Source organism: Sipha flava, unplaced genomic scaffold (genome assembly GCF_003268045.1).
Source record: "Sipha flava isolate LNK unplaced genomic scaffold, YSA_version1 117_pilon_pilon, whole genome shotgun sequence".
Lineage (NCBI taxonomy): Eukaryota > Metazoa > Arthropoda > Insecta > Hemiptera > Aphididae > Sipha > Sipha flava.
Window position 1 is genome coordinate 2495305 of NW_020271741.1, and position 15507 is coordinate 2510811.

General features: G+C 30.5%; 1 protein-coding gene and 1 long non-coding RNA gene across 2 annotated transcripts; one reads left to right on the forward strand and one right to left on the reverse strand.

The window, feature by feature from the left end:
* Nucleotides 1-130: 130 nt before the first annotated feature.
* On the reverse strand, nt 131-5302 carry LOC112693495 (protein cramped). The gene is made up of 14 exons (XM_025568593.1): nt 4983-5302; nt 4703-4901; nt 4386-4634; nt 4108-4311; nt 3856-4046; nt 3541-3741; nt 3168-3479; nt 2968-3099; nt 2825-2881; nt 2586-2732; nt 1650-1869; nt 1242-1468; nt 1039-1134; nt 131-445 (listed from the first exon to the last, which is right to left on the reverse strand). Exons 2-14 carry the CDS (start codon nt 4872-4874, stop codon nt 341-343), a joined length of 2313 nt encoding a protein of 770 aa, XP_025424378.1. The 5' UTR covers nt 4875-4901; nt 4983-5302; the 3' UTR covers nt 131-340.
* A 173-nt stretch (nt 5303-5475) lies between these two features.
* Nucleotides 5476-8043, forward strand: LOC112693501. Its single transcript, XR_003149486.1, has 3 exons — nt 5476-5861; nt 7450-7768; nt 7841-8043. It is a non-coding gene; the product is annotated as an uncharacterized LOC112693501 (long non-coding RNA).
* The last annotated feature ends 7464 nt before the right edge of the window (nt 8044-15507 follow it).

The window sequence follows — 15507 nt, forward strand, 5'->3', positions numbered from 1 at the left end:
GGAACTGAATTGTTAATATTTAATAAAACATTATGTAACACTAGTTTGAAGTTTAATATAAATACAAAAAGTTCAAAAAGTCAATTTTGTTTAAATATTATATTTCTTTGCGGACAAATTTGTTCCTTTAACATATACTGTAAGTCAACAAAATAAAATAAACTTTAAGCATTTGTAAAATATAATATAAATAAATAAAAACACTAATTATTCTACTGTGAACAACATAAAAAAGTCATATTTGATTACATAACAAAACACTTAAACATAAAAATATTACTCAATAAATATGAAAATTAAATATATTATATAATATATTATAAATAAATAAATAAATATATTAGCAGTTGTTATTGCTTGCAGCCACCTGCGCAGCTAAATCTGCAAACTTGGCCGTATAATCCACACTGTTCTCACTCATTAGACACTGAAATTGGGCTTCCACCTATTGTAAAAACCTTATTAAAATTATATCAATATTTTAAGAGCACATAAATGATTGTTAATATAATAGTTTGAAGATACTTATGTTAATACTAATCATCCACAGATGAACATGAAAAGAATTCTAGCAATCAAATACAATTCACCTTACTATATACTTATAGAATAAATCATGTATTTAGTACTAGGCCACTAATATTTTCATGATTGTACTTTTAACATTATTATGTAATAAAAAGATAAAATCACATTGTTTTTTTTTTTTTTTTATGAATTATAGTCAATATTTATATTGATAATATTATAATATTGAATAATTATATAAATTAATAAATTTAGATGGAATCAAAGATTAATCAAAAATATAAAGTAACAGCTTCAACAATAATATGTTACAAATCTTAGAAACTAAAAGTGTTTTGTATTGATTATAATATAACTGGACTAACTTCAAATTTAAATACAGCCTAAAAAATTATAGTACACAATTGAATTCTGTAATTTTCTAATTTATTCACAAATAATGAGTGATATTGTAATAATTACATGAAAATATTTTTCTTTTAGATAAAAATTATTACTTTTAATACTTACATCATTTGAAATAACGTTTTTATCATCATTTCTTGATGGTTCAGCCACTTGGTCTTTGTCTAGGTGACCTAGAAAACTGCTTAATGAAAAGTCCATCTGAAAATGACATAATATAATAAATGTATTGGATTTAATAATGTAGGTCATACATATTTAAATAAATTAGTAATTATAATTCATTACAACAACAAAAATTGACATACATCTGGATTTAGCCACTGATTGCCATCGTCTTTCAAAAGTTTAGATATACTAGTAGATGGTGTTAGACTAACAGATGTTGAACTATTGCTGTTTGGTAATAGACCAGAAAAATTAGGAGTAGACAGTTCATTCATGGATGGCAGCGTTATATCCATTAACCTGTTAATGGTCGATGATGTAATACTTACATCATCTGGAATATCTTCGTCTGGAGGTTCCCAAATTTCTAGAAAATAGAGTTCAAGGTTAATAGTTATCAAAAAAATAATTATTACAACTTATAAATGAAAATATAGTAGTACTATGTTACTTATTGTAAAGATGTGATAATAAGTAAATTTTACTTAAATAACCAAAAATTAATTTGTTTATTATTTCACCTAAATACAAATAAAATTTATATTTACTTTTTGGTGAAATTGGAGCTTGGTCTACTTGATCAGTATCACATTTTTCAAATTCCTCTTTAATTGATTCGTAATTAATTGCTGGAGCAATAGGTCTGAAGTTAGATGTTTGAACAATTGTCAAACTAGTCTTTGGTTGTAATGGTAAGAGTTTTTGAACAATGCCTGTATGTTTATTACCAGGTCGACCAGTTCGATTACAATACCTAGGTTGTAATTTCTAAAACCAAAATTATTTTCAAGAATTATAAGTAAACGTATTAGAGTAATTGTGTGAATATATTATTTATTATTAATAAATTACATTAAAAAAAATTTATTAGAATTATATCAATATTTTAAGAGCACATAAATGATTGGTTCTAAATTAAAATAGTTTGAAGATACTTATGTTAATACTAATCATCCTCAAATGAACATGGAATGAATTCTAGGAATAAAGTACAATTCACCTCACTATATACTTATAGAATAAATCACGTATTTAGTACTAGGCCACTAATACTTTCATGATTTTACTTTTAACGTTATAACGCAATACAAAGATAAAATCACATTGTTTTTTTTTTTTATGAATTATAGTCAATATTGTACTGACCATAAAACAAATAGTATAGTAAAGTATGTACTAGCTATACCAATAATTATATAAATTATTAATTTAGATGGAATCAAAGATTAATCAAAAATATAAATTATCTTTAACAATAATAGGTTATAAATCTTAGAAACTAAAAGTGTTTTGTATTGATTTTAATATAACTAGATTAACTTCAAATTTAAATGCAGCTTAAAAAATAAACAATACATTTTTAATATATATATTATTTTGTAAATAATAATAATAATTGTCATAAATTACTTCAGATAATTTTTAGTTTTTTTTACCAAAAAAAATTTTAGAATAAGACTAAATATTAAACTCAATAAACTTACATCAAGTTGAGCTTTAAATGAACCAGTTGAATGCAAGGGTTTAGGTTGCAGAGGACGCCTAAATACAGAAGTAGGATGAGCCATTACTTTACAACCACTGACTAATGAGTATGCACCACGTTGATTTTGATCCACATCTATTTTATTCTATAATTTTAATCAGAAAAATTCATAATTTGGATTTTAATTTATTTTTAATAATGGAATTATTATTGGCATAATTAGGTATAAAAATTTACTTCAGTTTGTCTTGGTATACTATGTGGTTTGTTATTTAGAGATCCACACGAACAGCCCTGCAAAATATACACAACATTAAGCTTACATTCAATTTATCATTAAAATATAATGAAAATTAGAAATATGTTTCAATAGTTCTTACTTTAGAAGAATTTAAGTTATACTGAGCAATAGAAATAAGTTTATTGAGCGATTGAGAAATACGATTTTGGCTAGTAGCTTCAACACAATCTTCAAACCAATACTCAAGCTGTATTTTCGACTCACTACCACACTAAAAAAATACAATGAAAATGTGAATATCCACATATTTCTGGTTTAATTTATATTGAATATCATTACTATGAGATAAAGTTCTCCAATTTTTATCAATTCAACATTAGCTAATGTCCATCCTTGTTTAATTCTAGCAATAAATTCTTCTTTTTTCTCTTTTTCTTGGTCGTGTGATGAAATAACAGGGTGGTTTTTTGGAGGACTTGCTAACAAGATATCCAAACCTTTTTCTCCTTCATATGTTGCATCTGTTATTGGGCATACAGTAGATTGACATGGGGTTGGATTACTTTCTTGACTACCTGATAAAGATGCTGAATTAACAGTTTCTGTGCGCGCTCGTTTGACATAAGGTTTTTGTACTTTAGTTGAAGGAAACTTAAGACAAAAACATATACATTAATAAAATATATAGAAATTAATAATATTAAAATATTACTTTTTGAAGAATTGATTCAACAGATTCTTTGGAAATCCCATGAGTATTTCTATGAGCTAGTAAACTAACATTTGTGTTCTCTATATCATTAAAATTTACACTGATGGGAGTTATAGTAACTCCAGTTGCTGGCGCAACTCTAAGGACTCTTTTAGAATCTTGATCGACTTCAAGTGTATTAACTCTATGTATTTGTTCACGCTAATAATATAGTGTTAAAGAATATTTAATTTAGAAGAAATTATGATAAAAATAACAATAAGTTATAAGATTCTTATTAATATAGTATCTTAATTCATTCTGCAGAAAGGATACAAGTTTTCTATTTTCCGTTTGCCACCTATTTTCTAAAAATGCCAAAAGCATTGATAACGGTTTTTGTAATTCAACTGTAGCTCTAATACGAGGATTCATAGCAAGGGATTGTACTAATGACCATGTATCCATATCACGTGGTCTTAATTCAACACTTACTTTTCCTGGTAATTTTAAATCACCAATTGTATCTGAAAAAAAAAAAATTCATAACTAATCTATAATGAGAAGCAATTCAAAAGTAAAATATACCTTCGAGACAGTTGAGTTTTCTCAAAGCTCGGCAATGTGGTGTTTTAACTCTCCACATTTTTCCTTTACTCCTGACTTTAGTTGAACCATGATATATCATTTCATATAATTTAGACCAGTTTTTATCATTACAAAATCCAATTCTTCGTTTCAACTCACCGTAATTAATCAGTCCATAAAGTTCTTGTACTACTTTTTGCATTTCTTCAAAAATATATTGAAATTAGATAATTAACAAAAAATAATTATATATACTATATGATCCAATTAAATAATACCTTTAGGAAATTCAATATATTTGCAAATTTTGTGCCATGTTCGATAATAAAAGTGTCTCAATTGTTCTTTACTTTTAACAGCCTGTTCACAAGAACCTTTACGTTTAGCTCTGTTAACCATAAACCATTGAATGGATTCAAAATCTTTGCCAAATTCATTTAAACCATCAAAAAAAGAATTGGTATCCTCAGCTGACCAAAGCTCTCTTCTGATTTTTGAAGACTTGAAAACAGGGGCATCATTTGAGTCTACAATGAATTATAAATCATAAATCAGGTGTTCACCTACAATTTGTGTATAAATACAGCACACAAACCTAACTTGGAGCAACTGGGTCCGGGCGAAGTAGACGCTGGTGTCATTCGTAACTTTTTGGATACCCTAGCACTGGTCCTTAACAACACGCCCTTTTCCGAGACCACAGTTGGTACTTCGGGCTCTGTGGGGCTGTACTCAGTCTTTATCTCGGTTTTAATTTTTTCGTCCATATTAGCGCCAGGTCAAAGATGAAAGAACTGCGAGGACGGCAATATTTTGACCCAATTAAAAAATTGGCAGCGCGAAACGAAAGTTAAAAAATATGGAGAAACACTCACCCAAGACGATGATCGCCTTAGAAACGGAACAAGAACACCAAAGCTCATGCCGAGCTCACTGGAGTCAGCTGGAGCGTTCCGACTAGCGCAGAACTTTCGACGAGCCGAGATCAATTAGCGCCATTGTGGACAATCCTCTGAGTAACGTCAAGAACGGTTAGTGGTCGTAGGGTCCGGTCGCGGGGGGAAGTGATTAGCGGTCGGTCAGTGGTCGGACGACAGGACCATGGCTCTCGGGAAAACGAAACGATAGGAAGACACGGATCGAGATTTGTCGTTATCCGCACGAATAAATAATGATAAACAGATACATGAATTGTGTTCTAATCAAACGGACACACAACAACAAATATGGCGAAAAGATCTGTTATCATCATTGCAACGGTGCTTCGATGGCGGCGGCGCGAGCACGAAGAAGGGGAAGAAAACAATAATAATAATATCAGTAGTAGAATTATTATTAGAAATAGTCGTAACAGGTCTACTAATAATAATTTTATTAGTGATGATAATGATCGACGGGCGCACGGAAATCACATACGAAGAGAGAATGCCAGCCGAGACGTTCGTACAAGAGAATGGATGGTGCGCATTGAAAAAAAACCGTTTCGAAGTCGAAGCGTGGAACGAGTGGATACATCCGCATAGCGCAGAACTGGGTCAACTTTTAAGAGCGGAAAGCGTTTTCTTAAAGCCTGTCACCCTCCGTGCACGCACCATGTGGCGTAAACTTACAGGTGGACGGTGCGGGCAAGAAATGGCAATCGTGGTGTAGACAAGACACCGCGGCGGGGGCGTCGAGGGACCAGGGTTGGATCCTTTTCGCAATAAAGCTGCCCTGCAGACGAATACGTACATCGGAGATTGTCAGCACATGTGGTAACGGATTTAACGTCGGTACCGGGCATGCAAAGCACAGGGAGTCTTGAAACTGACGTTTCTTAAGGGCCTCGGATATAAACCGTTGATTTTCTTGATGTCGTAAAATAATGCATTGTGATTATATTATCAGGGTCGTTCCAAGGTTTTTCGGAGACAGGGGAAAATTAATTTGGGGGCCCTTCGACCATAATAATAAGATATGATAAGCAAAATACTGAGAATAACAAAATTCTTGCAAACGTATTTTTCTAAATCTTAACCAATCAAGCTCATTTAATGTCATGTACTGCATTACCATAGGTGTTACTAGATCATAAAGTTAGGGGGGCTTCAGTCCTAAAATATTTAAGATAAGTAAAAAAATGTGGGGGCTCTGCTAAACTCGTCCCTCAAGTAATATTCATTATTAAATTATAATATTATTTTATTAATATACAATGTATAAGACAGATAAAAGAAGTAATATTGAGGTAAACATTAAAATATTAACATATTTATTAAGTATTATTTTAGATACAAGTTAAATTTTCTTATAAATTAAAAACTTAAAGGAATTTTATAACTATAACAGCTAGTATTGGCAAATTTATTTAAAATGTCTTCTTTGTTAAGAATGTTTGACAAATCCCTTTCAATTGCTATGATTGTTAACTTGGAAAATCGATTTGGTAATATAGTTGACCTTGTGTAGGTGTTTATTCGACAAATTGCTGAGAATGTTCTTTCACAATATGCGGAACTTGTTGGAATTGCAAGCGTTAAATGTAGCATTTTGTATAAGTTTGGGATAACAGATTTTTCAACAATACTCTTTAGCTGCTTTAAATGTTCCTGATTGTTAATGTTTTAATTGATTTTCATTACAATTTTTTGCAACCAAAATTTTTGATTTTAAGTCAGTTTCATTAATATTTCGTTACTCGTTAATCGTTATCTCAAGTTATTAATAATCGTACGTCTTTTACGACTATTTTTGTGTTTAATTTATTAATAATTTCTAAATAATATTTAAGTAGTAAAACCTTATATACAATCATCGTATTACAATGATACGTGTAACCAAAATAAATAAATATTTTTCCAAGATATTAATACAAAAAATAAAACGATATTTTAAATTAAAATTAAAAATGTAGCTACCGTCAGTGAGACTAAAAATTATGACAGGGGGGGCTTAGTCTCCTCAAGTCCCCCATAGTTACGCCTATGTGCATTACATACTTACATAATATAATTGAATATTATTTACGAATTGGAAACGAATCCCGGGATTTTATCTAGCTATATTCTTTCGCTCAAGTCTACGAATCAATCAGTCGAATGCGATTTCTGGAAATAATAATTATTTGTAAATACGTAAATAATTATTATTTACGTGATTTATGATTTGTTTTTGTAGCTGAGTAAAAGATGGTCTCGTCCTCAGAGTAGAGCTTATATATACACCTGCAAGTCCACCCTAGGCACGGCCATCATACAGCCAATACTATAATATTGAACGCTTAATTTAAACATTATGAAGTTAATATTAAGTTAATATTAATAAGTTAATATAATACTAAGTTAATACTATCGTTGTTAACAGATACCGCGACGAAAATGTGTATGCACTTAAATATGGATTTTTTGTTCTTACATCTTTACCTCCCCAAAGAAGATTACGGTATTATTATTTGTACACTACTCACGTTAATCCGCAAAAGTTTCACAGATGTTCGGCGAATTCATCATGATTCATGACAAATTTAACAATTCAGTTTCAACGATGTGATTGCTAATATGACACAATGTTTAGACTTAAATACGTTTCAATAAAATAGTCAATAATAATATGCTGGGTCACCGGGATATGGAATACGCTTCTTGAATACATACGGCACTTATAATAAGTATCGATCGGTCATGTGAGTATCTACATAATACAATACAATATCATGTAACGGGCTCCGATTTAATATTTTAAATATCTGTCATAGATTTATGGAAATCAGCAAAAATCGTTTCACTTCCATTTGTGTATGTATTATTGATATTTCATATTTAGCATACATATCAAGATAAATAGTGAATACTGCCAGTAGAATTGGATACAGAGAAAAACATCAATCCTTATCGGTATTTTTGCAATGGACCTTTTCTTCTTGTGTACTTGAAATTTGAATTTCCATAATTCATGTATTACGACTTTCGAAATATGGTTTATATAATTATTTTTCAAATAATTATCATACAATCATAATTATTATTGAGTTTTAAACATATTTAATATTGATGACGTCATCAAAAAATGTACAAAAACGAAAAACTCTCTGAAATCGTAAATTATCTGACAAAAGTGAAATTTTCTTTCATATCTACGTAGATTAAAAATGTTTTTATTATATTTATTTAGTTACTAACCTAACCATTATATTTTTTATTAAAAATATCAAACTAGTAGTCAATAATAAATTATATACTAAAAAAATTACAACCTATAATTTTACGCCCGAGAATGAATTTTTATCTTCCTCCCCCTAGTTCCACCCCTAAGTATAATAAATACACAACTTTTAACTTATTATTGTTCATAATAATTGCATATTATTTGTACTGTGGATACATAGTGCCGGATCAAGTGGAGGAGCAAGTGAGTATGCTTGCCCTAGGCGCTGTTGGTATAAAGGTGCTCTTAAGTTTATGAAAAATAAAAAAATCATGAACACACCTCATACTTCCACCTACATAATGGTGCTGCATTTTTATTAGCCCCGAGCGTCAAATTTTCTCGATCGGGCACTACAGATTCAACAAATTTATATTGTTGTATTTTTACAGTGTAGAATCGTGGAAAGAGTAAAGGATTGCTAAATATTTTTTCATATTTCTATGCCTTTATAACATATTGCATCATCTTAAACGTTGTTGTGGATTGTTTCTCGTGCAGCAGTTATGCTGACTATAATTTATACGTTTTTGTAATACTTTAATTTCATAAGCAGATCGATTTTTTTATACACTGACTTTATTTTTATTTAAAACCAATGTCATGAGAGGATCTTTCAAACGTCCTAACTGAAATTAGTTACAATTTTTAAGCAAATAAGTGATATTAAATTTTAAAAAAATGAGTGCTACCATACAATGAAGAAGTCATCCATTCTGGTCTAATGACTATTGATACCTAAGCTACTATATGAAACGAACCATGTTTCCGCATATTAATATAGGAAGTGGCGTACGCAGGGGTGGGCTAACGGGCTGAAGCCCCCTCCCATTGCCCGTATTATTATTTTTGGTTTTTAATTCTACCAATGTGTATTACCCATTTATTAGAACCACGGACTAAGATATTAATAAATATTATATACTCGTAAATCTTAGTCTGTGATTACGACCACAGTCCATAGATGGGTATTTATAATTTATGATTACAACTGAACAATTGTTAGCAATAATCCAAATATCATTAATCTAGCCAATATTCCAAAGATCAACCATGATGGAGGAACGTCTTAATGGATTACCTTTAGCAAATATCAATAAAAAAGAAAATCAAAATCTGACCGAATTGGAAGTTCTACAAATATTTTCAAAAACATCACCTAAACGACTACAATCAGGCTAGACCAAATAAAAATGTATTTTATTGCCCATTATTTTTGTTATTTTTTTTTCTGACAGGCGTGGATGCAAGGGGGAGGCTATAGGGGATTGAAGCCCCCCCCCCCCTTAGACATTAGGTAGAACCATATCGGACGTAGGTACTTAAAATATTTTGAAAATAAGACGTATGAAATACTTTCTATAAATCGACATGCGCAACGAATTATGACAGTAAAATACTTGACTAGCCTCTCCCTTTCTTCATTTCTAAATCCGCACCTGGGCACTGATAATACATGAACTTTTATGAGTACGTTCAGACAAGACACGTGTATCCGAACACATCCGTTTTTATTATTATTATTATTATTATAAGATATTATTTACACCTAATATTTATTTTATTATTATTTTAATTTAATAACCGAAATTAAAAAAAAATAAAAAAAAATATGAGCTTCATCAATTTCGATACCGACAAATTAACTATCGAAATTGAACGTTACTTTTCACTATAGGATACACTGTACTTCGATTATGCTAATATAATAATTAAATTAAATAGCTGGAATGATGTTTGCTGAGGTTTTTAGAATTTTATTCTAGGGAAGCAAAGCAAAAATATATAATAAAATTAGTAGTAATAATTAAAAATATTTGACTAGTACTTAAGGAGTTGGGGAAATAGTATATGAAAATTAACTTTTTTTAATATAGCTTCAATGATAGTATGTTGGACACCCAATGTTGGGAAAATCTTAAATTTTTTATAATAAATTTAATTAGTTTAGATAGGTACCAAAGCAATAATGGTCTTATAATGATAATTTAAGTATAATAATAAATAATGAAAACATTATAAGATTTTTTGTAATAATATATTTATTTTTAATACAAGATAATTAAAACCATACAAGTATAAATGTAGTTATCGGTTGGTAATAAGTAGCTCTAAAATTTATAAATAGTTGACGCTTTGTAAATCCCTAATTTTAATAATACTTAGTACAAGTTTGTAGATTTGCGATATTTTTGGTGATTATGATTGATGATTAAAAAATGTAATCATGATTACTGATTTCTTTAAAAAATGATTAAACAAATTAAATTTATTAAATTAATCATAATTGATTACGTAATTTAATCGATTATGCTCAACACTGGATGCACCTAATGGAGGCTTCTACATTTTTTTGTTTCTTTAATCAAAAAATAATGTAAAATAACTTTTTCTACTTCCATGGTCGAGAGAAAATTAATTTATATCATGATACCTTGCATTTTCTTATTGATTCAGACACTCATGTACGAATAGTGTCTCGTCTGAAATCCCTCTAATTTGCCAATCGCATCGTTACGATTTATTGTTAGATGTAAACCTGGTTTAACCTATAGGTACTATTCCATTACTGTTTTAGGGTTCCAAAGTAGGTATTTATAAAAATATAGGATGTTTCGAAAATAACACAAGATTCAAATCTGCTACAAATTAAATTTATTTCTTTTAAAAAAACATAACAAATGTATAATTCTCTTCAGGAGAAGTTAAGGTTTAACAATGAAAAACAATATTGGGCATATGACCATCCCTACTAGCTTTACAGGCGATTATTCTTTCCATAAAATGTATCATAACTGGATAACACATTGCCCCATCAAGTTCGTTGAAGACACGACGAATTTCGTACTTAAGTTCCAAGACATTTCGAACTTTATTCTGATAAGCTCGTGACTTATTGTATCCCCAAAAATCACAAGGCGTCAAGTCATAAGATCGAAGTGGGTAGTTTTGGTCACGCAACGAAATAAGTTTGTCCGTAAACTTTCCACGCAGCAGAGGGATTGTTTCTCTTGAAGTGTAACAAGTTGCGCTATCTTGTTGTAACTATACAAGAATACCTAAGAATACTTACTGAGCTCAGTAATTTTCTTTGGTCTTATTTGGACTAAATGAACATCAAAAATATTTGGTTTCAACTTGTCACACTTCAAGAGGAACAATCATTCTGCTGCATGAGAAGTTAGAAGTTCCTGAATAGACTAATTTCATTGCGTGGCCAAAGCTACCCATTTCGATCTTGCTGCGACTTGACGCCGTGTTATTTTTTCTTATGGGAATACACTAAGTCACGAGTTTACCAGAACAAAGTTCGAAATTTCTTGGAGCTTAAGCTAGAAATTCGTCATGTTCTCAACGAACTTGATAGGGTAATATGTGATCGAGTGATGGTAAATTTTATGGATAAAATAATCGTATGTAGAGCTAGTAGGTAGGGTCATATGCCCGATAATGTTTTTCACTGTTAGACCTTAACTTTTCCTGAAGAGAATGATATATTTGTTAAATAAATTTAATTTATAGCAGATTTAAATCCTGCGTTCTTTTTGAAACACCCAGGCCCGTATTTAGGGGGTAGGGCACGGGTAGGCACATGATCGGGGGCGTCAAGTCTCTGGGGCGGCAAAATATTTTAGCAAAATTAATTTTAAAAATTATGTACCTAATGAAAAAAAAAAAAATAAAACAATAAAATAAGAAAATATTATGTTTTATTATGTTATACCTAATTTGTAAATTAAAAAAAATTGTATTTTTACTATATTATAATTTGTTAATTAAAAAAAAGTTATAATTTGTTTAATTTGATAGTTAAAAAAAAATATTAAACGTTTTTCATTCATAAATTATATTTTAACATTAAAGAATTTCGATTATGGACATAATAATAAGTGTTACATTATTATTATTTATTTTTGGAGGGGGGGGGCATAAATTATATGATCGGGAGCGCCAAATTTTTAAATATGGGCATGGAAACACCCTATAGTAGAGTACAGATTTTCCTGTTTTAAATACTCGCATATTTAGTTATAACATGTATTGGTATTAGATTACACGGATAACACAATCAAGAAGATATCTACATCGTTAAGATAATTGCTATCGTTGTCAACTTGTTTTGTTACATGTTAAATTTCTGTTATATGTTGTACTCTGGTAATTTGGTTCAGTGGCGGCGCCAGGATTTTTTGCTAGGTAGAGCCAACACGAGATCCGGTTTTGTGGCCGAGGCCTTATTATCCGCGCACCTTCTATTAACGCGTGGCGTTACTCAAGAGGCGCAGTCGAAACGAACCCCGAGGTATGACCAAGGAGCCCGGGTCGTCATATTGACCACCAGCACCGAGCATGAGCCCGTACCTTTTCAAACCGCGGACACGAGAACCGTGTTGGGACCCGCGATTTCCACTGGGTGTTGTGGTTTTGTTACTATCTCGCGCTGTGCCACTGCCACCACGTTTCAGCCGAGGTAGGCTCCTCAACCTTGAGGGTACCGGGTCCGGAGCGGCTAGGCCGGTCCGGCGTGTGGTGGGGCTCCCCCTCCTGTGGTACCGACTAGATTTTTAGTTGACGTCAGTGGGTCAACCCGAGGTTTTTTGGCCCCTTCCACTATTCTAGCTTCCCGAGCCGGCTAGTGGTGGGCCTAGGTAGAGCCAACAATTATAAGGTAGGGCCACCAAAAATGAGATTTCAACAAAAGATAAATACTATTATTTAATATTTTCTATTTATGAAAAATGACTATATTATTATGTCTAAGGTAAAGTCAGTTATTTTCAGGTAGGGCCATTGTATGGCCACGACCCTACCTGGCTCGTCCCTGGCGCCGTCAATAATCTGGTTCAAATACAGACATTTTTATTAAGTATAATTCACGACAGAATAGTGACAGTGATTTTAAGACTTTAATATAATTTTCAATTTATAATTTCTATAATAATTTTATGATTATAAGATATAAAAATTAAATGTTTATTTTATGTTTTATTAGTATAAATATTGATTTTAAAATATATTTTAAAATCAATTGTATAATATTGAATTATGGAAATAGTAATTTAAAATATCATGTATAATTACTAGGGCGTCGCCCGAATGCGTCCTGTTAATCATATCGTACCTTTTTAATAACTCAATTGCGTCCGCGATCATATCACTAAAAATTTTGGTATATCCTGACTGCGTCCGCAATCATATCACTAAAAATGTTGGTATATCCCATGTGCGTTCGCGATATTATTGCTAACAATATTTATCTTTATGGATAAAAATAAATTGATAACTAATATTGCACCGTGTTTGTTTGCATTTACACTATACTCCAAACGTAGAAACATACTATTCGTAACTAGTCTTCGACAACCACGTGCAGTATGTGTAGTGATGGGTATGCAGCTAACATTATCATTTTAATATATTTAATTAACATTTTATATTAATTAATGTTATTACATAATATAAAGTAAGTTCTATATATTTGAAAGATGTCGATGTTGTTGCCGTCGAATATGATCAGCCAACACGGTAAGGAACTTAAAATTATTAAGAGATATAATATGAGATTTCATAAAATGTTGAATGATGATGTAAAACGATGGTGCTGAGTAAAAAAAACATGTACTGCTTACATGAAAACAGCTACTTTCATATTACATTTATATTATTTTAGCTTAATTACCTGGCTTCATTCATGTATAGTTTTTGCTTTCCCCTAAATGAAATATTTAAATCAACACACATTTTTGTGTTTTAAAGAAGAAAAAAAATGTATTTTACTTAATTTAATCAAGTGCTAAATAGGAGTTGTAGCTGAATTATAAATAATAAAATATAAAAATAATAATAATAATAATAAAAATAATAGAAATATTATTCCAAAGCACAATTATAACAGAGGTGATTAAAAGGCGAAGACTCCAACGGGCACGCCATGCTTGGAGGAGCTAAAATGAATTAATTAAAGCAGTGTTAGAAAAAAACCCACGTGGGAAAAGAACACTTGGAAGACCCAAAAGAAGATGGAAAGACTTAGTCAAAAAGGATGTGGAATTGCTAGGAGGAGGAACGAATTGGAAAGAAAAAGCAATGGATAGAGAAGAATGGAGAAATGAGTGTGAGATGGGATGGTTTTAAAAGGCCTTTTAACAAGAAAGAAAGAAAAAATAATTATAATATTTACAAATGATTCTAATGATTCTATTTATATATTATTAAAATTGATTCTATAATCCTTATTCTTATATATATATAAATAAAAGAACAGGCCTTTTTTATATTTCAATTTGGTGACGACATTAATTAACATTTTCCAATCTCCATTTCCCTCTCCTCCGATAAGAAAATGAAAAATCGAACGACATGGTGACATTTAAGAAGATATTTGGAACAATTCTATGAAAGAAATTGGAAAAATAATATTAAATAGTGTCGTCACAACATAAAAAAAGACCTGTTCCTTTATATATATAAGCATAATAATATAATTATAACCATCACTTCACCAGACGTCGTACTTACGAGTATATTATGGGAACATTACATTTTCAAAAACAATTCCTATTATCCTAACTTCTAAGCAGGGGTTCATTTTTATTATTTGCTACTGCACATCATAATATTATTAAATAGGGTTTAGCCCCCCCCCCCAAAAAAAAAAACTGATACCTCCCCACATGTTTTGACATTTTGTATGGCAATAAATAGAAAAGCCTCCCATAGCTTGGTATATCGTTAAAAATGTCTGCCCTTCTCAAATTCCCATGGATTTCCGCCTATTAGGAAGGTAAAGGACAATGAGTGGGATGGATTATAAAAGGAGTTAAAAAGTAGATAGGAGGTTAATAAAATTTATATATTAAAATTTATCTTTTATTAAAAATTTTTAATATTTTAAATAATATTAATAAAAATAATAGCTTGAAAAACATTGACTGATATTTTTGTGTCAAAATACGAAAATGATCGCTTAAATGACTTACAAAATAACACACACACAAATTTGTTACTGCACACTTATCTTTTGCTACTACACAATGAGTGTGCTATAAAACACAAAAATAATTTCTGCTCTTAAGTAAAAGCATTGATTAGGTAAAAATATTAGTATTTATAATTAATGATAATAGGCTAAAGGACATAAAAAAGTACATATTTCGGAACTTATTTTAAAGTTAAACAATATTATTTTCAATTTATTTTGTTGGAGTTCCAGAATGA

Excerpts from the sequence above, each read along its gene's own strand:
- LOC112693495 (XM_025568593.1), bottom strand. The coding sequence starts at position 4,874 with ATGGACGAAAAAATTAAAACCGAGATAAAGACTGAGTACAGCCCCACA. Across the intron at positions 3,480-3,540 it reads TTGAATCAATTCTTCAAAAA|TTTCCTTCAACTAAAGTACA; the intron begins GTAATATTTTAA and ends TTTTGTCTTAAG. Across the intron at positions 1,469-1,649 it reads AGCTCCAATTTCACCAAAAA|AAATTTGGGAACCTCCAGAC; the intron begins GTAAATATAAAT and ends TCTATTTTCTAG.